The sequence below is a fragment of the Coregonus lavaretus genome (genome assembly GCF_964263955.1).
Source record: "Coregonus lavaretus genome assembly, chromosome: 2".
In the NCBI taxonomy this organism is placed as follows: Eukaryota; Metazoa; Chordata; class Actinopteri; order Salmoniformes; family Salmonidae; genus Coregonus; species Coregonus lavaretus.
The window spans coordinates 37,689,686-37,713,153 of NC_139989.1; the positions used below are offsets into that span (position 1 = coordinate 37,689,686).

Genomic DNA, 23,468 nt, shown 5'->3' on the forward strand with positions numbered 1-23,468 from the left:
ACATTTGAAAATAAAAATGGATTTTATCAAACAAAACTATGCAACATTTTATCGCTGGGACCCTCAGGATGACAAATCAGAGCAAGATTACTGAATGTAAGTACATTTTTTACCTTCAGAGGTGAATGTATCAAACCAGTTGCCGTGATAAGTTTGTTGTTGTTGTGCACTCTCCTCGAATAGCATGTTTTTTTTTTCACTGTAATAGATACTGTAAATTGGACAGTGCAGTTAGATTAACAACAATTTAAGCTTTCTGCCATTATAAGACATGTCTATGTCCTGGAAAGTCTGCTGTTACTTACAACAGTCATGCTAATCACATTAGCGCATGTTAGCTCAACCGTCCCGTATACGGGACACCGATCCCGTAGAGGTTAACGGTTGTGTGCGGTCTATCAGAAGAAGAGAAGTAACTGAATGTCTAAAAACAGAGGGTGCGTCATTCATGATGACACTGCACTTTTGGATAATACTTTCTTTGTATGAAGTTGTGCAGAATGTTTTTAATGCGAAGAATGAAGTGTCTTCAGGCAGTTTCTCACAGATGTGATGTTTGTTACAAGTTCTAATGCAGTGAGTTTATTATTGGCTGGATTTACCCCCAGGCCAGTTCTGGTAGAAGTGGATTTTGAAGAGAAAAACAAAAGCCCAGCTATGTTTTTAAAGAAAATAATCGCCCACTGTTCTCACAGACTGCAACGAACTCTGTCCAATGCTTACAACTGTTACTGTAGCCATATAATGACCAGTACTGTGTTCCCCAAGCACAGAGCTACCATCCATTACAGTTTTCTGATAAGTGATAAGATAGGATAGACCTAAAGGATACTGTCCGGAGTGTCGATTGGAGTTCACAGATAAGATAGGTGAGTTAACGGGCACAAGATTGGGTGATTCGCAGGACAACCCAAGCTAGCTTGGAGCAACTTTAATCATCTTCATTTGCAACAATCTTACAACAACCTTATTTATCTTCATTTGATCCTGAATGTTCTATTCGTTTTAGTTTTTTGCGGAGTTAGGTCTAAGATATATTTCAAATTTGATCCACTAAAATACCAATTCTTTATACTACAGTGTAACACCCTCCATTTGAGATGTAATGCATTAACCCACCTTCAAACCATTCAAACCCCTTTCCAGCCCAAATACACACATCATCCATCTTTATCATGCAGCCATTCCTTTAGAAAAGTGTGGAACCCCCTGTGGGTTTGCACGTCCCTCATCCCTCCATCCTCTCTTCTTTAGCTGCATGTTCAATTAACTGGCTAGCAGGGAAATGGGTCAGCAGTGCGACAATCAGCTGAGCGCTCGCGATCAATCACCCCGATGACTATGCTCCCGGGCAGACGTGCCCATTAGCGCATGAGTGTGTGTTTATGTGTGTGTGTGTGTGTGTGTGAGTAGAAATAGGGGGGGGGGGGCGTTTCGCTGCTCGTTTTCTGGTGAATTCTTAATGTGATTTCCTCAAGGTTTCTTCCAGGGAGAAACAGCCACCGGGCTAAGCATTGCAGCAGAAAGACGAAACGAGGAGGCTTGTTAGATGATGGGGTGGTGAAGCTAAGCTAAGGGCTGCAGGCTGTTAACACGGCCGACTAAACTTGTCGATATACATAAATGCAGCGACTCATTGCACTCTCTGTCTCTCTGTCTCTCTCTGCACTGTAGTCTGTTATGTTTTTGTTTCTACAGTACCTAATCTAGAGTTCTATCCCCCTCTCCCTCTCCATTTCTCTCTCTCTCTTTCTCTCTCTACCCCCTCTCTCTTCACAGTGCCCATTGCGCCATGTCTGCCACACAGCTGGAGGAGACAGAAAATGTTTTTGGTGAGTGTTTCGCTCTCTCTCAGAGTGTGTGTGTTTGTGTCTCACACATTTAATGAGTGTTGTATATGTGATACATGAACGAAGATTGTGTGTTTGTGTGCGTATATCTCTCAGAGTAAGATACACAATATGAGGCACACAGAAATTAATACGTGTTTGTGTGTGGTGTGTGTCTGACATAAACTATGTGTGTGCTGTGTGTTGGTCCTATAACTTTCTGAATATCACGGGCCAGAGAAAGATGTGGAACATGAGGGAGTCTGTTGTTGTAATGAGTGGGAAGGCCTATGCTATGAAATCTCATGACTGCACTTCTCAGCTAAAAGGGCGGTCTAGTCAGTCTACACACACACACACACACATGCATGCACACACACATACACACACAAACACTCCATGTCCTATTTTAAGAAAATCAATTCCTAAAGAGGCTATGACTCAGACTTCTACATCACAGCACCTTTGTATAAAACGTTGTAACCAGCAGTGACCAAGCTACCTCTCAGTCAGAGTCCTATAAATACTCCCTATTCCCCTTTGAAGCAGCTCCCAGGTCGCCTCTCTCTCCCTGAATAAGACACCCCAGCACTAATGTGGAACATCAGCCTTTGTGTGGACTCAGCCGTTTGGGTCTCAGTGGTGTCAGGTCCAATTCCCCAATGTGCCGAATTCTGCATACCCGCTCCTCCTCTAACCCTCTGACACTGTTTTATTGGACCAGATGCCCCAAATGTGCTCAACTCCTCTGAAAAACTGAAATTGCAACGGTATTGTGGATTCATTGGCTAACATTGAAGCGTGCATCTACCTGCCTGTCATTCGCTGGCACGGATGTGAGGGATTTTTAGAGTGTGTTTGCGTGCATGTGTGAGTGTCTCCACAGCACATCGTTCAGATATCCAGTCACTAAATACAGCCAGTGGATCAGCCTGACAGCCTCCAAATATGGCAGTGGGCGACACTAATACACATTTTTGAACTGACCATATCTTGTTTGCTTCGCCAGCTCTCTGGTGTTTTCTTAATATACTGTACACACCAACCCCACTTTCCTCTAGTGATGCGCCTGTGAGATTGACCTTCATACCTCTCCAGAAAGCCCACAGGGGAATGTAGAGTCAGGGGTAGTGTGCTTTGTATACCTATAGTGGGGGTGGGTTGTAATATATCTTTCTCCTACCTACTCTATGTATGGTCTGTGTAGAATCCAATAAGGGGTGGGATGATGGCTTATGGGGGATGAGAGAGGGGTGTGGCTTGGTTTGGTTTGGTCAAATTTTAAGGGTGCCTCTTAGCACAGAGACTAGGTCTAATAAGAGCAGGAGGGATAATGTGCACCGCAGGGGGTAACAGAATGGAACAGAAAGGACACAGAATGGAAAGGTGATTCTGGGCCTCTCAGTTCACCCTCCTCCTTCACCCCGTTTTACTCCTCCTTGTAGTCTCGTATAATGTTGTCAACAATGTGAACAGGAGGGTTGAGATACTGGTGCCAAGAAATGTTGTCTTTTAATGTGGGGCGGCAGGTAGCTTAGTGGGTAAGAGCGTTGTGCCAGTAACCGAAAGGTCGCTGGTTCTAATCCCCGAGCCGACTAGGTGAAAAATCTGTCGATGTGCCCTTGAGCAAGGCACTTAACCCTAATTGCTCCTGTAAGTCGCTCTGGATAAGAGCGTCTGCTAAATGACTAAAATGTAAAAATGTAAATGTAATGTGAGGGAATCACCCTGTAAAATTGTTGCGGTTGACATTTCCTGTTTGCTGAGGTTGTTGTCTGTTGTCTTTGGGGTGGCTGTGCTCGGGCTCCCTTGGCTCGCTTAGTGGAAACGTGGTAGAGAACGTGGTTTCCCTCTGCGGCAGTTCGGCCTGTCTGCCTTCATTACTGGCTGTGTACATCCTAATACTGAACCACGGAGACAGACCTCACTCTACACATAGAGCTGCAGCCAATACACAGCTCATCCACTGAACCACAAAGACAATGTCATACTGAACTAGCACTCACACTGCTATCATAGCACACAGCCCATAACACACTGAACCCAACCTAACGCCATACAGTTTCAATCTTATAGGCTGAGAATTGTTCATATCCACTCAAACTTTACACTGAAATTCTTCATATAAAGCTTGTTTAAGGCTTCAGTTATACTGAACCAAACCTTGCTTCAGGATACAAAGCATGTATCATATAGTAAACCAACCTTTACATTACCACTCAGGGAGCTAAACCAAACATGTACAACCCAAAACAGAGCCTGTATCATACTCCAACCTAGCTCCGCTCCAACAAAAATAGAAAAGGGCTGACTCAGGGGCCTGTAGTATGGATGATTATCAGTCAGACCGCCACAGAGGGAGAGTGTTTGGTTGGCCTGCATCCCACTGGGAACTCACTCTGCTGCTGCTGTAGCTGTAGCATTGATTGCTAGCTTTACCTCAACCACCACCACCTAACCAGCTTGAGGAATGCAGCACCAATCCGAAATGGCAAAGCACTCAATTCCATTCACCCCCAGATTGCAGAAAATTGAATGTAATGAACCTTACACTCTACCACACTGAGTTGGAGTGTTGTGGTTTTGGACTCGATAGCCCAAGCTAGACACAGTGGTGTCTATCTATACAAATTAGCTTTGAGTGCTGCTTGAGTTTTAGCCTGCTGTGCAAGGATGTACCACTCGACTACACTACTAGAGCAATTAACTTCTGTGTTCAATTCTATTTCTGGAAGGATATGTGACATGCAGGTTTGGAACCAATTTTTTTCCCCACCAATCGTATCGTTCATAACAGAACCATTATTATTTTTTTCGTTCAGTTCCACTGTTCCAACCAGCAAAATACAGTTCTGAACCGGTTTGAACCCAAACAAAGTAACCGTTAATAATCAGAATTATACCTTTGGAGGAGCGGCTTCTATGAAGGAACTTTGAATGTCATTGACCTTCAGAGAGTTGGTTTAGCGTTGGACCAAAACTAGCTAGCTACCTTGTGTGTGCAGAGTGGCACCATAATTAAAATAAAACATTTGTAGATAATAAATCCAATGTGAAACGTGATAACTATTTTGTATCCTTAACTAGCGTTGAAAAAGTTAATCCATTCTTCTCTAATTAAAAATCTCTCTCCTTCCTTTCTCAATCATGCTTGTAACGTCAGTAGTAGGCTAGCAGGCAGGCAGACACTGGAATAAGAGTGAGGGCTTTGTATAGGTGCTTTGTTGCATTTTGTTGTGCGAATCGATGCCCAGCACATAAAATAATGTAATTAACCGGTTCCCATGCTTTTAAAATAACGGTTCTCTTCCAGAATAGTATAGATCACTTTCGTTCCCGGTTTTGATTCTGTTCCTTGAAAAATGCTGTTCTTTCTGGTTTTCAGTTCTGTTCCCTGAACCGGTTCCAACCCCTGGTGATATGTACTGTATGCTGTTTTTAATTTGGACCGAATGTAAGATAGCAGATGGCTATTGTTGAGTCGTGTTTTCCGAAGTGAAGGAGGTTCCCTTTCGTCGACTGTGAGGTGCATGAAAAGGTATTGGAGACAGGTCTCCTCCATCTCTGAGTATGTAGCCCATAACATGCACCGAGTGGGCGAAAGGCCAGTTGGGGGTTCAACCTTCCCTGTCAGTAGGCTGATGACAGCGCTACGAGTGGAAAATGTCACTGCCTCCATCTGACCACTGCTGGGTCACTGAACAGCACAAACATTGATTTACAGAGTGCACCCCAAATTGCACCTTATTCCCTAGGGCCCATAGAGCTCTAGTCAAAAGTAGTGCAAAAGTAGGGATCAGGGTGCCATTTGGGATGCGACCACAATTTTAATGGATGAACAACAGGGATCTGAATATAGCCATAGTAAGTTATATAGACATTATACTTTAATTCTCAAATTCAACCCCAAATTCATGCTAGGACAATGTAGAGAGAGCGACGTCAAAATTTGTTCCGACCACAGTCAAGTCCACCTGGACTGAGTCCAGTGGAAGTGCTGCAGTATTTTGGAGCTCATTGTGCATTGTGGTCTTCCTAGATGAGAATGGATCTCTGGTAATTTAGTGTGATCTGCCACACCTTCCCTTTTATTCAGACTGCTCAATAGGTGTCATGCCAATGACAATACAGTAATGTGTCATTGCCAATGCTATGAGTCATATGCAGAATCCGAAACCGCATAAGGTTTACATGACGAGTCATTTTTGATGTTTGTTAGGTGCAATGACCATTAACTGTAATGCAGTTTAAATTTGTCTGCATTCAATGAAAAATAGTGGGAGTCGTCTGTACTACAACTCAGTTCAGGGAAACGTTCCCTCACATTCTGACTCAGAATATTGAAAAAACTATTCTAAAACAACGTATTTAAATGATCTGTAAATAAATCGGTCACATTTGTGTTGCTAAGGAGATTAAATTGAAAAATTATTTATACTTCATTGAACGTCATGTTCTTTGTGTCCGAATGTGTTCATCAACACTCCCTTCCTTATCATTATCCCAGTGTCTCCCCACTGAGTGCCTGCATGGACAGTATGCTGCCTGGACATTTCTACATGACTAAATACCAATTACATTAGAGTGAGCACTCAGCCATGGGAGAGAGGGAATAGGGTATGCACATCAAGAAAGATGAGTCGATTTTTAGATTTTGTGATTTTCTCTTAATTCTCACACAAATCACAAACACTTATGTGAACATTGTGTCACATTTTCTCTCTCTCTCTCTTCTTTGATTTATCTCGCTTATTTTTTTCTGAGTTTTATTACTTTCGGTGTTGGTGGTTGGATCCTTTGAAAATAGGTTCTCAGCTATTTAGCCTAATGTTGTCCCCTGTAGCTCAGTTGGTAGAGCATGGCACTTGCAACGCCAGGGTTGTGGGTTCGTTTCCCACGGGGGGCCAGTATGAAAATGTATGCACTCACTAACTGTAAGTCGCTCTGGATAAGAGCGTCTGCTAAATGACGTAAATGTAAATGTGATGTTGTCCAGGACAAGATAGTAATGTGCATATTATACTATATATTTCAAAAATCTTACCCAAACCTGAATGGCTGTAGTGAGCATCAAAGAAGAGAGCTTCAGTGATATTGTGTTGTTCATAGCTGATGAAAGGTCTCACCACTTTCCTCTGTTGTATCTTATTTTTAGTCTGTCTCGGCTGACTGGCTGGTGTTAGATCCTCTGGTATAAAGCAGTCAGTGCTGTGCTGTACAGTACAGTACAGTACAGTCTGTGATGAGATCTGAGCGTCAGCATGGTGAGAGGGCGGTATCAGATGAATCCTATTAGTTGGCTCACTCACATCTGGCCCCTCTGTGTCTCTCCATCACTGTACTGACATACCTGTTCCTAAAGAGGGAGAGGGGGAGAATAGAAAACACTAATACAATTTAATTACATATGTTTAAAAAATATGTATATATATTTCTCACAAGTAGTAGACCAATTGAAAGCTGTCAGGGGCTTTGACTTTTAGATATGTTTGATTAGGTAATTCTAGTACATGAATGCCTACTACAGTGTCAATGCTTCCCAAGCAAAAAGCTCATGTTTAGTAGACGGTTAGAGGCACTCTGTTTGTGGATCGATACAATGCCTTCAGAAAGTATTCATACACCTTGACTTATTCCACATTTTGTTCGGTTACAGCCTGAATTCAAAATTTATTAAATCGATTTTTTTTTCTCACCCATCTACACACAATACCCCATAATAATAAAGTGAAAACATGTTTTTTGTCATTTTTGCAAATTTATTGAAAATGAAATACAGAAATATCTCATTATGGGTATGCTTGCTGATGACAAGCATACCCATAACATGATGCAACCACCACCATGCTTGAAAATATGAAGAGTGGTATTCAGTGATGTGTTGTGTTGGATTTGCCCCAAACATAACACTTTGTGTTCAGGACATAAAGTAAAAACAATTGCCACGTTTTTTGCAGTGTTACTTTAGTGCCTTATTGCAAACAGGATGCATGTTTTGGAATATTTGTATTCTGTACAGGCTTCCTTCTTTTCACTCTGTCATTTAGGTTAGTATTGTGGGGTAACTACAATGTTGTTGATCCATCCTCAGCTTTATCCTATCACAGCCATTAAACTCAGTAACTGTTTTAATGTCACCATTGGCCTCATGGTGAAATCCCTGATTGGTTTCCTTCCTTCCTTTCCGGAGTTAGGAAGGACTCCTGTATCTTTGTAGTGACTGGGTGTATTGATACACTATCCAAAGTGTAATTAATAACTTCACCATGCTCAAAGAGATATTCAATGTCTGCTTTTTTCCTTTTTACCCATCTACCAATAGGTGCCTTTCTTTGCGAGACAATGGAAAATCTCCCTTGTCTTTGTAGTTGAATCTGTGTTTAAATTCACTGCTCGACTGAGGGACCTTACATATAATTGTATGTGTGGGGTACAGAGATGATGTAGTCATTCCAAAATCATGTTAAGCACCATTATTGCACACAGAGTGAGTCCATGCAACTTATTATGTGACTTGTTAAGCAACATTTTACTCCTGAACTTATTTAGGCTCGCCACAACAAAGGGGTTAAATACTTATTGACTCATACATTTCAGCTTTACATTTTTTATTAATTTGTAAACATTTCTAAAAACATAATTCCCTTTTGACATTATGGGGTATTGTGTGTAGGCCAGTGACACAAAATCTCAATTTAATACATTTTTAATTCAGGCTCTAACATAACAAAATGTGGAAAAAGTCAAGGGGTGTGAATACTTTCTGAAGGCACTGTAAGAGATGTGTTGTCTCTGTGTGTTTGGTCCTATATTTATATATATTTATTTTTTTAATCCCAGCCCCCGTCCCCGCAGGAGGCCTTTTGCCTTTTGGTAGGCTGTCATTGTAAATAAGAATTTGTTCTTAACTGACTTGCCTAGTTAAATAAAGGTTAAATAAAAAATTAAATAAAAAAAGAGATGACCAGGTCGTAGGTCAATGTTCATCCCCCACAATCCTCTGCTGACTCAGTCACAGGGGAACGTCCAATGTGATTAAACAGATTCATTGTCATGTATTTGGGGGATGGGGGCTGGATGAATGGCGTGAAGGATGGAGGGATGAGGGGAGGGAGAGATAATTGATGGAAACGCTGAAGGGCTCTCAGATTGGGGCCAAGAGGTCGAAGGCAAAAGCATCGTTCCTCTGGGTTCACCACAGATAGAGGATGTTAGAGCAGGGGGAGGATCAGACTAACACATTTCACCTGTACAATTAAACTCCTCAGTGTGACATGTAAAAGGTAGTATGGTGGTTGTAATCTCATCTTGAACCTTCTCGTAATGTCCAAAACAGACATTAGAGGATTTTTTTTTTTACATGCAGGGCATTAGCTTTTGCCCAGTAGTTTATCTTTCTAGGTCCCAGGTGAAATGAATATATTAAAATAGCTGTAGCCTAGTGTTTAGGTCTGGACTTTCCTTGTAACACATTCTGCATCAAATGGATCTGTAAAAAACACTTCTCAAATCTGTGTCCAGTACTTATTTGAGCTTTTCTCTGTGATCTTCCCTCAGACCTGAATGATCTGAATATCATCATTTTCACTGTGATCTTCCCTCAGACCTAAACGAGGCCATCCCAGAGACAGAGCTGCTGGACAACAGCATACAGAAGGGGCGTGCCCAGCTGTCCGTCAAAGCCAGGAGGCACCGCCCCTCTCGCTCTCGCTTCCGAGACAGCGTCAGTTCCACAGAGGGAGATGACAGTCTGGAGAGGAAGGTGAGTGACAGGCGTGAGAGCCAATCAATCGATGACATGGACTCTCTGGATGGGACAGGCACACCCACAGGACACATTCCTTTGTAGTCTGATGATGACCTTGTAGCATGTGATAACAAAACACAAGGGCCCTGTCTTGTTTTGGTAATACAGTATAGATGACATCTTTATATAGACAGCACCAAGGGAGATTTCAGGTATTTATTGTGCATTTTATGTGGTCACTATACCATAATACTGCACACATGTAGCTAAGTAACATAGCAACTATAGCTCTATAACTAACAGCACTGTACATGCCTATACTCTTGCATAGATCCTGATTGGTTAAAAACAAAGCTTGACTCAATCAGGCATTGAATCAGTGGTGATGTTTCACTGCATCATTTGACAATCAGATTTTATGGTTGACTTCTTTATATTCAAACCCATTTAGTTGTAGATGGTAAAAGACCATGCAACCATCCATATGAAATCAGTTTCTTAGTCCTGGAACTCATTTCAGATTATTTGGAGATTATCAGAAGGGAGAATGTCTCAATGGCCTCTTACCTAGGCTATTTTGGAGGGCGTTGGAGAGTGTGTGTCTCGCTCTCTTCATATCTGTTGTTTGGTCGTTTTTTAATATTTTCTCTCACTAGAGTTAGGGTCAATTCAAATTGCATTCCAGCCTATTCAGGCATTTCATTGGACTGGCACACAATTTGAAAAGTACCATACTACAGTTATGAGCATTTTCCCATTCAAATTTCATGTCCAATTATTGCTTACTATACAGGAGGTGGAATGGAATTAACCCAAACTCATATGTCCCTAACTGTGTTCATGAGTGGTTGCATGCATGTGTGTATATATGCATAAGCTTATGCTTGTGTGTGTGTATGTACAGTACTTGTCAAAAGTTTGGACACACCTACTCATTCAAAGGTTTTTCTTTATTTTTACTATTTTCTACATTGTATAATAATAGCTAAGACATCACAACTATGAAATAACACATATGGAATCATGTAGTAACCAAAAGAGTGTAAAACAAATCAAAATATATTTATATTTGAGATTCTTCAAAGTAGCCACCCTTTGCCTTGATGACAGCTTTGCACGCTCTTGGCATCTCTCAACCAGCTTCATGAGGTAGTCACCAGGAATGCATTTCAATTAACAGGTGTGCCTTGTTAAAAGTTAATTTGTGGAATTTCTTTCCTTCTTAATGCGTTTGAGCCAATCAGTGGTGTTGTGACAAGGTAGGGTTGGTATACAGAAGATAGCCCTATTTGGTAAAAGAACAAGTCAATATTATGTCAAGAACATCTCAAAGAAGCAAAGAGAAACGACAGTCCATCATTACTTTAAGACATGAAGGTCAGTCAATCCGGAAAATGTCAAGAACTTTAAAGTTTCTTCAAGTGCAGTCGCAAAAACCATCAAGCGCTATGATGAAACTGGCTTTCATGAGGACCGCCACAGGAATGGAAGACCCAGAGTTACCTCTGCTGCAGAGGATAAGGTCATTAGAGTTACCAGCCTCAGAAATTGCAGCCCAAATAATTGCTTCACAGAGTTCAAGTAACAGACACATCTCAACATGAACTGTTCAGAGGAGACTGTGTGAATCAGGCCTTCATGGTCGAATTTCTGCAAAGAAACCACTACTAAAGGACACCAATAAGAAGAAGAGACATTAGACCGGTGGAAATCTGTCCTTTGGTCTAATGAGTCCAAATTTGAGATTTTTGGTTCCAATCGCCATGTCTTTGTGAGACGCAGAGCAGGTGAACGGATTATCTCTGCATGTGTGGTTCCCACCATGAAGCATGGAGGAGGAGGTGTGATGGTGTTGGGGTGCTTTGCTGGTGACACTGTCTGTGATTTATTTAGAATTCAAGGCACACTTAACCAGCATGGCTACCACAGCATTCTGCAGCGATACGCCATCCTGGTTTGTGCTTAGTGAGACTATTATTTGTTTTTCAACAGGACAACGACCCAAAACACACCTCCAGGTTGTGTAAGGGCTATTTGATCAAGAAGGAGAGTGATGGAGTGCTGCATCAGATGACCTGGCCTCCACAATCACCCGACCTCAACCCAATTGAGATGGTTTGGGATGAGTTGGACCGCAGAGTGAAGGAAAAGCAGCCAACAAGTGCTCAGCATATGTGGGAATTCCTTCAAGACTGTTGGAAAAGCATTCCAAGTGAAGCTGGTTGAGAGAATGCCAAGAATGTGCAAAGCTGTCATCAAGGTAAAGGGTGGCTACTTTGAAAAATCTATAATATATTTTGATTTGTTTAACACTTTTTTGGTTCCTACATGATTCCATATTTGTTATTTCATAGTTTTGATGTCTACAATGTAGAAAATAGTAAAAATAAAGAAAAACCTTTGTATGAGTATGTGTGTCCAAACTTTTGACTGGTACTGTATGTATGTGTGTCTGTCTGTCTCTCTCTCTCTGTGTGTGTGTGTGCTTATTGTTTGTCTCAGTCAGTTCACATATAAACATGTGGTGTTTCTGAATCTTTGTGCCATAGTGTCTGGACAGCCCTCTGCACTCCGTCCGTTCCCCCCTCCACGCCACCCTGCGAGGAGGCTCCTCCCCTTCGCCTGATTCGCTCCTCTCCTCGTCCTCCCCTTGTCCCACCTTACGGAGCCCCGTCTTCTCCTTCGACTCCTCCTCCTTACGGCGCTCCCCGGAGGAGGGTGGGACCGGGTCGCCAGCCCCTCGGGGGCGGTACCGCCAGCTGACCAATGCCACGTCTCAGGAGGCCCTGGTGACCACGCCCAACAGCTCTCCCTCCAAGTCGTGTCCCAGTTCGGACTGCTCGCCTGTTTACATTCGACGGGCACGACGCCCAGACAGTGAGGGTAAGAGTGGCAGCCATCCGCATGGCAAGAAAATCATCATCTGTCTGTATCCTAGTTATTACAAATCCCCACACTAAGAATGAAATGCCCTGTGATATAACTGTGGTATATTAAGCCTGAAGAGGCACAGCACATACACACAAGCAGCATTTAAGTGCATTATTGGCTAAACCAGCATTACTGCCATACCATTAAGGCCACACCAAAATGTTGGGAATGGTGGGTTAATGTATAAAAAAATGCATTGTTTAATCAATAATGTGCTAATAGCCATTTATTATTGTTTCTCAGTGTTAGTTTCAGATGACAGTCGAGACACCAGCCCGGCCGACCCCGGCAACAACAGCCTTATCTTCGACAAGAAGACCAAGAGGAGGTTCTTGGACCTGGGGTAAGTGCTCAATATTCAGACATTTACTCTGTTTACATTGTAAACACATTGTAAATTGGTCCGTTTCAAAACTGGTGCTTTCTGTTGATTTTAACCCACAGTTTTTTTGCTCTTCTGAAGGGTCACATTGAGACGCTCCTATGTGAGAGTCAGAAAAGACAAGTCAAACAGACTGTCAATGGGAAGCCGGTGAGTCAATGGGAAGCCATTTTGGCTCTGTCCCTCTGTTTCAATACAGGAGACACCATTTTGGCTCTATTAGACCTAGTTAGCAAATGAGAGGCACCATTTTGGCTCTTTCAGTTAGCATATTGAATATCTCTCTTTCTCTGCACAGAGAGCCATCTGAGAGCCCGTCCAGGTCCTCTGGCTCGTTCGTGCCTTTCTCCTGGTTCACTGACAGCGCCAGGGGCTCCGTGTCGTCCGGGGCAACCCCGCCCTGCTCCCCCAAACTGGTCTCACAGGACTGCAGCCCCCGCAAGTCCAACTCCCAGGTAACTCACATCCACAATAATATATAGACGCTTCCAGATATCATATTTAGGTCAGACTGCACTATTGTGTTACTACTACCATTGTCCACTTTGTGTTTTTATCATTATCAGAGGCATCATGTGTTTGTTAGCATTAGTATATAGGCTAGTCTTTATTTAATGTCTGTCATTGAGATTTCTGCCACATCTGACAATGTCATGAAAACGAGCTTCAAAGGCCGTGTGTTATGGTTCTAGATGGACAGATAGCTAGCAACAATGACAGGAAACTGTCAAGTGGTGACTTGTAAGTGGCTCGTTTCAGCTCGTTTAAACTTGTTCTTGATACCATGTCTTGTTTTGAGGTGTTTTGACTGTCACGTCTATGCTAATATGGAAAACAATGGCTAGATAGCTAGCTAGCCAACAACTGTAACAATGTATTTGAGAGTTAAGTGCTCATTGTGCAACTGTATTTATGTTTTCAATTAACATTGGAGCCGAAATATAGTTTACGTTGTTAACAATCTAGGCTAACCCCTGTTTTGCCCCGTAGTTGCGCATGCCTCGGTTTTGTTGCTAAACAACCAACCAGTCTATACATTCCTCAGTTTAAATAACCGAGAAAAGGATGCTGCTGTTACCATTGGAGATATGCCAAATGCTTTTTACAAATCTTTTCAAATGAATTGTCAAGAAGGAGAAAACCTTCTCCCACTGGGTCTGAGCTTCAAATGCAAAAACAGTCAACAGAAGAGAGAAGCAGACACCAGAGATATAACACTGCTATAAACAGTCTTGTGTGTCATCCTTCATATATATATATATATACACACACATATATATAATTGGAGAAGCCCATAGTGTGACTCAGCTCCTGTAGAGAGAGTCTGAGGGGATTGAAACCCAATTAGGAAACAGGGTGAGTTTTCCTCTGAGTCCTAGAGGGTACTGCTATTCAACATTTATCGATGGAAATCAATGGCCCTTTGTGCGGCACAATGTCACATACTCGTGTCAAATTGAACCTGTTTCATAAAAGCTATCGACAGATGACTTCAGGAGTTAAAACAAGAACACGGCACCGATGCAAGAGAGGATCTTCAGTTGATAGATCTGATTGACCACGTTGAGGGATTTTGGTGCTGTTGTCTTCCTCTTACATTGTTTGGTACATGTGCATCTATTGGATGGAGAAAAAAAAAGTTTAATATACAGAAGAAAGAGGCTGAGGTACAGGGTTATAGGAAGAAGATAGACTTATAGTGGTTGTCCGTTCAATACCCAGGAAGGCAGACATATGCCTCAAACTGACTTTGCACCAGCTGATTAAAGCCTCTGCCAATGGCCCAAGTATTTCTAAGGGAAATAGATTATATTTCAGAAGCTTGTGGGCCAATGGCCTTTTAGCTAAGAGACACAGAAAGGACTTGTGGGAAATATACAGGAGTCCAATCACACCATTGATGTAACAAAACAAGGTGTGTGTTCCGTATATCAGTGTTTTTATTTCCCTGTCAAAAGTATAGTTAAGAGCATGCCTGGCTCTTTCAGCTTTATCGTTTCTGCTTATGTGCACAAATTGCTTTATAAATCAAAGGTGTTCTAAGTCGTTGTCAGCACAGCAAATATGGTATTTCACATATGGAGGTATATCTCTGCTATAAATGATGACATTCTTTCTGCTAATATGTTCATGTGTAGCCTGTCCATGTCCTTGCCATAAAACCATATAACCAGTAAGTACACCCACAGGACACCTAACAATACATATATTTCTTGTTGGATGGCTCTCTTTGCACACATTTGCGGTCGTAGGCAGAAATCCCATGATGCAATCGATGCTGTTGATTTACTCACCTTGGAGACTTGACCGCTACGATGCTTTTAGCTAACCACAACCTGTGACGAGGTGTGAAAGAAGGAGTCAGGCGCAGGAGGTAATATACCGAAGTCCAGAGTTTAATCTGTTTGCATAAATCCAACGCCCCAAGCGTCAAACGAGGGAAAACGTCCACCTTGGCAATAACACAGTGAAATGTAGCTCAACCGAGCTACACGCTCTCACAACAAAACAATCACTCACAAAGACAAGGGGAACAGAGGGAACACTTATACACATACTAATTAGGGGAAAGAGCACCAGGTGTGTGTGATTGACAAGACATGACAAGTGGAGTGATGAGAATGGGATCGCAGTAGCTAGTACTCCGGTGACGACGAATGCCGAAGCCTGCCCGAACCAGGAGGGGGGGCAGCCTCGGCGGGAGTCGTGACACAACTTCAAGTCAAGACAACTAGATTACCGTTTAACAAAAGTAGGAAAGCAACATTGCAGAGCATATTTCCACTTAACGGTTAATAAATATTTGAATGCCCATGTTTACAAAAATGTTGAACTTTTGAATCAACCAATGGCAGGCTAAGTTTGGTGAGTTCATGAATATAGCCCTCTATGGTAAAAACACCCATCCCCCCTCTCAGCTGCACTTGGTTTGATCCATTCTGAGTCAAAACCCTCCCAATTATTGTGACTGTACGTACATACCCCAACCAGAAGCCATGGATTACAGGAAACATCCGCACTGAGCTAAAGGGTAGAGCTGCCGCTTTCAAGGAACGGGACTCTAACCCGGACGCTTATAAGAAATCCCGCTATGACCTCCGACGAACCATCAAACAGGCAAAGAGTCAATACAGGTCTAAGATTGAATCATACTACACTGGCTCTGACGCTCGTCGGATGTGGCAGGGCTTGAAAACTATTACAGACTACAAAGGGAAGCACAGCCGCGAGCTGCCCAGTGACACAAGCCTACCAGACGAGCTAAACCACTTCTATGCTCGCTTCGAGGCAAGCAACACTGAAGCATGCATGAGAGCACCAGCTGTTCCGGATGACTATGTGATCACGCTCTCCGTAGCCGATGTGAGTAAGACTTTTAAGCAGGTCAACATTCACAAGGCCGCAGGGCCAGACGGATTACCAGGACGTGTACTCCGAGCATGTGCTGACCAACTGGCAAGTGTCTTCACTGACATTTTCAACATGTCCCTGACTGAGTCTGTAATACCAACATGTTTCAAGCAGACCACCATAGTCCCCGTGCCCAAGAACTCTAAGATAACCTGCCTAAATGACTACCGACCCGTAGCACTGACGTCTGTAGCCATGAAGTGCTTTGAAAGACTGGTCATGGCTCACATCAACAGCATAATCCCAGAAACCCTAGACCCACTCCAATTTGCATACCGCCCCAACAGATCCACAGATGATGCAATCTCTATCGCACTCCACACTGCCCTTTCCCACCTGGACAAGAGGAACACCTACGTGAGAATGCTATTCATTGACTACAGCTCAACATTCAACACCATAGTGCCCTCTAAGCTCATCACTAAGCTAAGGATCCTGGGACTAAACACCTCCCTCTGCAACTGGATCCTGGACTTCCTGACGGGCCGCCCCCAGGTGGTAAGGGTAGGTAACAACACATCTGCCACACTGATCCTCAACACGGGGGCCCCTCAGGGGTGCGTGCTCAGTCCCCTCCTGTACTCTCTGTTCACCCATGACTGCATGGCCAGGCACGACTCCAACACCATCATTAAGTTTGCCGACGACACAACAGTGGTAGGCCTGATCACCGACAACGATGAGACAGCCTATAGGGAGGAGGTCAGAGATCTGGCCGTGTGGTGCCAGGACAACAACCTCTCCCTCAACGTGACCAAGACAAAGGAGATGATTGTGGACTACAGGAAAAAAAAGAGGACTGAGCACGCCCCCATTCTCATCGACGGGGCTGTAGTGGAACAGGTTGAGAGCTTCAAGTTCCTTGGTGTCCACATCACCAACGAACTATCATGGTCCAAACACACCAAGACAGTCGTGAAGAGGGCACGACAAAGCCTATTCCCCCTCAGGAGACTAAAAAGATTTGGCATGGGTCCTCAGATCCTCAAAAAATTCTACAGCTGCACCATCGAGAGCATCCTGACTGGTTGCATCACCGCCTGGTATGGCAACTGCTTGGCCTCCGACCGCAAGGCACTACAGAGGGTAGTGCGTACGGCCCAGTACATCACTGGGGCAAAGCTTTCTGCCATCCAGGACCTCTATACCAGGCGGTGTCAGAGGAAGGCCCTCAAAATTGTCAAAGACTCCAGCCACCCTAGTCATAGACTGTTCTCTCTGCTACCGCACGGCAAGCGGTACCGGAGTGCCAAGTCTAGGTCCAAAAGACTTCTCAACAGCTTCTACCCCAAGCCATAAGACTCCTGAACAGCTAATCATGGCTACCCGGACTATTTGCACTGCCCCCCCACCCCATCCTTTTTACGCTGCTGCTACTCTGTTAAGTATTTATGCATAGTCACTTTAACTCTACCCACATGTACATATTACCTCAACTACCTCAACTAGCCGGTGCCCCTGCACATTGACTCTGCAACGGTACCCCCCTGTATATATAGCCTTCCTACTGTCACTTTATGTTACTTCTGCTCTTTTTTTCTCAACACTTTTTTTGTTGTTGTTTTATTCTTACTTTTTTTGTTTAAAATAAATGCACTGTTGGTTAAGGGCTGTAAGTAAGCATTTCACTGTAATGTCTGCACCTGTTGTATTCGGCGCATGTGACCAATAAAATTTGATTTGATTTGATTTGATATTGGGGCAGCGGGAGTGTTTATACATACTCTCTAACACCTGCACCATGACACATCTAAAATCTCCAGCAGCAGCATGTGGGGCCCGTCACAAATAGCACCTTTATATCCCATAAAGTGCAATACTTTTGACTACGGGTCAAAAGTATTGAACTTTATAGGGACTAGAGTGAAATTTAGAACAGAGCTCCATGGGCTTTAATAGAGAGGAGGAGCTATGCAAAGCATCCAAGATGGACTTAGTCATCAGCATGGAGGCCGGGACCCTTCGCTCTGCATAGCAATTAAAGCTGCAGCTTCCCATTGAAAGCAGAGAGGGCCATTAAATCCCTTTCTACCACTGTGTGTCTGTCCAGCTGGGATAATAGCTCTAGGATGTGTCCCAAATGGCACCCTATTCCCTACATAGTCCACTACTTTTGAACAGAGCCCTATGGGCCCTGGTCAATAGTCAGTGGTATAAAGTACTTAAGTAAAAATACTTTAAAGTACTACTTAAGTCGTTTTTGGGGTATCTGTACCGACTCACTAAACATAAATGCATTGTTTGTAAATGATGTCTGAGTGTTGGAGTGTGCCCCTGGCTAACCGTAAATAAATAAAAAAACAGGACAATTGTGCCATCTGGTTTGCTTAATATAATGAATTTGAAATGATTTATACTTTTACTTTTGATACTTAAGTATATTTTAGCAAGTATGACAATTGGGTACTTTTTCCACCACCGTCAAAAGTAGTGCACTATATAGGGAACAGAGTGCCATTTGGGACGCAGCCCTAATAAGCCTGGTGTCTGGAGAGGAGGCAGATACCCATGACTTTGCCTTCCTCCTCTGCACTGGAGATTTGGGCCTCTGTACTGTGGCTCTCAAGGGGACTGTCATGCGCTGTTATAGGGTTGTGTGCATATGTGTTTGCAGGCGCAACATTTGAGAGGGCAATTAATCCAAAATATGATATTTCTGTATTCTTTTTAAGTGTTACTGCTGTGACCAAACCTTTCATATTTCGAAGCTTCAACTGTTTGAAAGTAAGGTTTATTAACGGTGCTTTAATATCCTACTAATGTCAGATGCAATTGATCTTGAACTGGACAAATCAATTGATCCAGTACGGTTTGACCACAGTGGTCACACTCAATGAAGATATCGCACATCTCTATGCACTTGTACTTAATGCCAAAGTGTCAAAGAATACTGGAAACAATGCAGAGAAAACAATAGTCATTTATCATGGTTGGATAATTTCTCTCTCTCTCTCTCTCTCTCTCTCTCTCTCTCTCTCTCTCTCTCTCTCTCTCTCTCTCTCTCTCTCTCTCTCTCTCTCTCTCTCTCTCTCTCTCTCTCTCTCTCTCTCTCTCTCTCTCTCTCTCTCTCTCTCTCTCTCTCTCTCCCTCCCCCTCCCTCCCCCTTTCAGGAGTCTGCCCTGAGTGATGAGTTCTCTCCGCCCCCCTGTAGTCCTCCCCACGCCTCCAGTGGGACCACAGCCGACTCATCCTCCCGCTCCTCACAACGCTACCAGACCCTCTCCCAGTCCTCAGACGAGGTGAGGGGCTTCCTACTGCAATGGGGGTGCTGGTGGTAGTGGGCATTCTCTGCCTAGGACTAAATAGATCTAAACTCAATTTCAGTATGTTACAGTATATGAGACAGAGGGTTTGTCTGAGGCCTGGATCACTGTTTAGAGTGAGAATGCAAGAGACTATTTTTAATTAAAGCAGCGTTCCACTCAAATCTCTAATAGCGTACCACCAAAACCACATCTCTGAAGTCTTCTCTGGTAAACTGTGTACCATTACCTGAAATAACCCCAACTGGACTTCCTGTAGTTACAGTTGAAGTCGGAAGTTTACCTACACTTAGGTTGGAGTCATTAAAACTTGTTTTTCAACCACTACACACATTTCTTGTTAACAAACTATAGTTTTGGCAAGTCGGTTAGGAGATCTACTTTGGGCATGACACAAGTAATTTTTCCAACAATTGTTTACAGACAGATTATTTCACTTATAATTCACTGTATCACAATTCCAGTGGGTCAGAAGTTTACATACACTAAGTTGACTGTGCCTTTAAACAGCTTGAAAAATTCCAGAAAAGGACGTCATGGCTTTAGAAGCTTCTGATAGGCTAATTTACATAATTTTAGTCAATTGGAGGTGTACCTGTGGATGTATTTCAAGACCTATCTTCAAACTCAGTGCCTCTTTGCTTGACATCATGGGAGAATCTGAAGAAATCAGCCAAGACCTCAGAAAAAAAAAGTTGACTTCCACAAGTCTGGTTCATCCTTGGGAGCAATTTCCAAACACCTGAAGGTACCACGTTCATCTGTACAAACAATAGTACGCAAGTATAAACACCATGGGACCATGCAGGCGTCATATTGCTCAGGAAGGAGACGCGTTCTGTCTCCTAGAGATGAACGTACTTTGGTGCGAATCAATCCCAGAACAACAGCAAAGGACCTTGTGAAGATGCTGGAGGAAACATGTACAAAAGTATCAATATCCACAGTAAAACTAGTCCTATATCGACATAACCTGAATGGCCGCTCAGCAAGGAAGAAGCCACTGCTCCAAAACCGCCATAAAAAAGCCAGAGTACAGTTTGCAACTGCACATGGGGACAAAGATCGTACTTTTTGGAAATGTCATCTGGTCTGATGAAACAAAAATAGAACTGTTTGGCCATAATGACCATTGTTATGTTTGGAGGAAAAAGGGGATATCTTGCAAGCAGAAGAGCACCATCCCAACCATGAAGCACGGGGGTGGCAGCATCATGCTGTGGGGGTGCTTTGCTGTAGGAGGAACTGGTGCACTTCACAAAATAGATGGCATCATGAGGAAGGAAAATTATGTGGATATATTGAAGCAACATCTCAAGACATCAGTCAGGAAGTTAAAGCTTGGTCGCAAATGGGTCTTCCAAATGGACAATGACCCCTAGCATACTTCCAAAGTTGTGGCAAAATGGCTTAAGGACAACAAAGTAAAGGTATTGGAGTGGCCATCACAAAGCCCTGACCTCAATCCTATAGAAATTTGTGGGCAGAACTGAAAAAGCGTGTGCGAGCAAGGAGGCCTACAAACCTGACTCAGTTACACCAGCTCTGTCAGGAGGAATGGGCCAAAATTCACCCAACTTATTGTGGGAAGCTTGTGGAAGGTTACCCGAAACATTTCACCCAAGTTAAACAATTTAAAGGCAATGCTACCAAATACTAATTGAGTGTATGTAAAATTCTGACCCACTGGGAATGTGATGAAATAAATAAAAGCTGAAATAAATCATTCTCTCTACTATTATTCTGACATTTCACATTCTTAAAATAAAGTGGTGATCCTAACTGACCTAAGACAGGGAATTTTTACGAGGATTAAATGTCAGGAATTGTGAAAAACTGAGTTTAAATGTATTTGGCTAAGGTGTATGTAAACTTCCGACTTCAACTGTATGTCTTCCATGGCAACTAGCTTACAATACATACTATAGTACACAATGCATTCAATTAGATGTTTCAAGCAGTTCACTTAGATCAATAACAGTAGGAGTGTAGAGTGTGTGGTCCTGGTGTTTCTAAAGCCTGAGTCTGGTGTGAATGCTCTGCTCTCTCAAAATCACTCTCAGGCCAGATGCTGTCAGACACGGCTGCACAGTGATTAGGGAATCAATTACCTCCAGTAAACTAGCTCTCTCTCCTGATTTACCTCAGCATGTTGGAGGGGATACTGGGTTTTCAGAGGGGCTTTATGACTCTCTCCCTCTCCTCTCCTTAAGCTGCCATTACAGAGGGGTGCAGGATGCACGTCAGACCACGTCAGACCTGGGTATCTCCCGAGTGGCGCAGTAGTCTGTGCCACTAGAGATCCTGGTTCGAATCCAGGCTTTGTCGTAGCCGGCCGCGACCGGGAGACCCATGGGGCGGCGCACAATTGGCCCAGCGTCGTCCAGGGTAGGGTAGGGGAGGGAATGGCCGGCAGGGATGTAGCTCAGTTGGTAGAGCATGGCGTTTGCAACGCCAGGGTTGTGGGTTCGATTCCCACGGGGGGCCAGTATGAAAAATAAAATAAAAATGTATGCACTCACTAACTGTAAGTCGCTCTGGATAAGAGCGTCTGCTAAATGACAAAAATGTAAATGTAAAATGTACAGATAGTATATGTTTTCTTTCGAATATTTTAACTGCACTTGATTGTGTGGTGCATGTCTGACGCAAAGGAACCAATGGAATAGTCTCAAAAGTGCAAACCCGGCCCATCTGGCACTCCGGAGGTGTGCTCAACTGGGCTTCCATTTGCGGTGAACATCTTCCATTAGTTGCAATTTCAGTTGGACGATTTGAATGAACATTCCAAAATGTTACGGTGAAACATCAAACAGCACATTTCTGTAAGGATTATTGAGGCATTTCAGCGGCAATAATCAAACTGCAAATGACTTTGCTATTCCTACTACATGTACACTATATATACAAAAGTATGTGGATAGCCCTTCAAATGAGTGGATTCGGCTATTTCAGCAACACCCGTTGCTGACAGGTGTATAAAATCAAGCACACCGCCATGCAATCTCCATAGACAAACATTGGCAGTAGAATGGCCTTACTGAAGAGCTCAGTGACTTTCAACGTGGCACTGTCATAGCATGCCACCTTTCCAACAAGTCATTTGGTCAAATTCCGGCCCTGCTAGAGCTGCCCCGGTCAACTGTAAGTGCTGTTATTGTGAAGTGGAAACGTCTAGGAGCAACAACGGCTCAGCAGCGAAGTGGTAGGCCACACAAGCTCACAGAACGGGACCGACAAGTGCTGAAGCGCATAGTGTGTAAAAAACATCTGTCCTCGGTTGCAACACTCACTCCAAACTGCCTCTGGAAGCAACGTCAGCACAATAACTGTTTCCATGGCCGAGCAGCCACTCACAAGCCTAAGATCACCATGTCCAAGGCCAAGCGTCGGCTGGAATTGTGTAAAGCTCGCCGTCATTGGATGCTGGAGCAGTGGAAACACGTTCTCTGGAGTGATGAATCACGCTTCACCATCTGGCAGTCCGATGGACGAATCTGGGTTTGACAGATGCCAGGAAAACCCTACCTGCGCCAATGCATAGTGCCAACTATAACGTTTGGTGGAGGAGGAATAATGGTCTGGGGCTGTTTTTCATGGTTCGGGCTAGGCCCCTTAGTTAATATAATATGCCATTTAGCAGACGCTTTTATCCAAAGCGACTTACAGTCATGCGTGCATACATTTTTTTGTGTATGGGTGGTCCCAGGGATCGAACCCACTACCTTGGCGTTACAAGCGCCATGCTCTACCAGCTGAGCTACAGAGGACCACATAGTTCCAGTGAAGGGAAATCTTAACGCTACAGCATACAATGACATTCTAGACGATTTTTCATTGTGGGCAACTTTGTGGCAGGCCATTCATGTTCTTCCAATGCCCGTGATCACGACAAACCATTTCTG

The 23,468-nt window shown here is 43.4% G+C and overlaps 1 protein-coding gene across 1 annotated transcript; it reads left to right on the forward strand.

Annotated features, from left to right (window-relative positions):
- Window positions 1-1,792: 1,792 nt before the first annotated feature.
- On the forward strand, window positions 1,793-19,578 carry LOC311138985 (sterile alpha motif domain-containing protein 14-like; the record flags this gene model as incomplete). The annotated part of the gene is made up of 7 exons (XM_084173804.1): window positions 1,793-1,832; window positions 9,434-9,591; window positions 12,126-12,459; window positions 12,751-12,850; window positions 12,971-13,039; window positions 13,188-13,344; window positions 19,411-19,578. The coding sequence occupies 7 exons, from the start codon at window positions 1,793-1,795 to the stop codon at window positions 19,576-19,578; spliced, it is 1,026 nt and encodes a 341-aa protein (XP_084029930.1).
- Window positions 19,579-23,468: the final 3,890 nt, after the last annotated feature.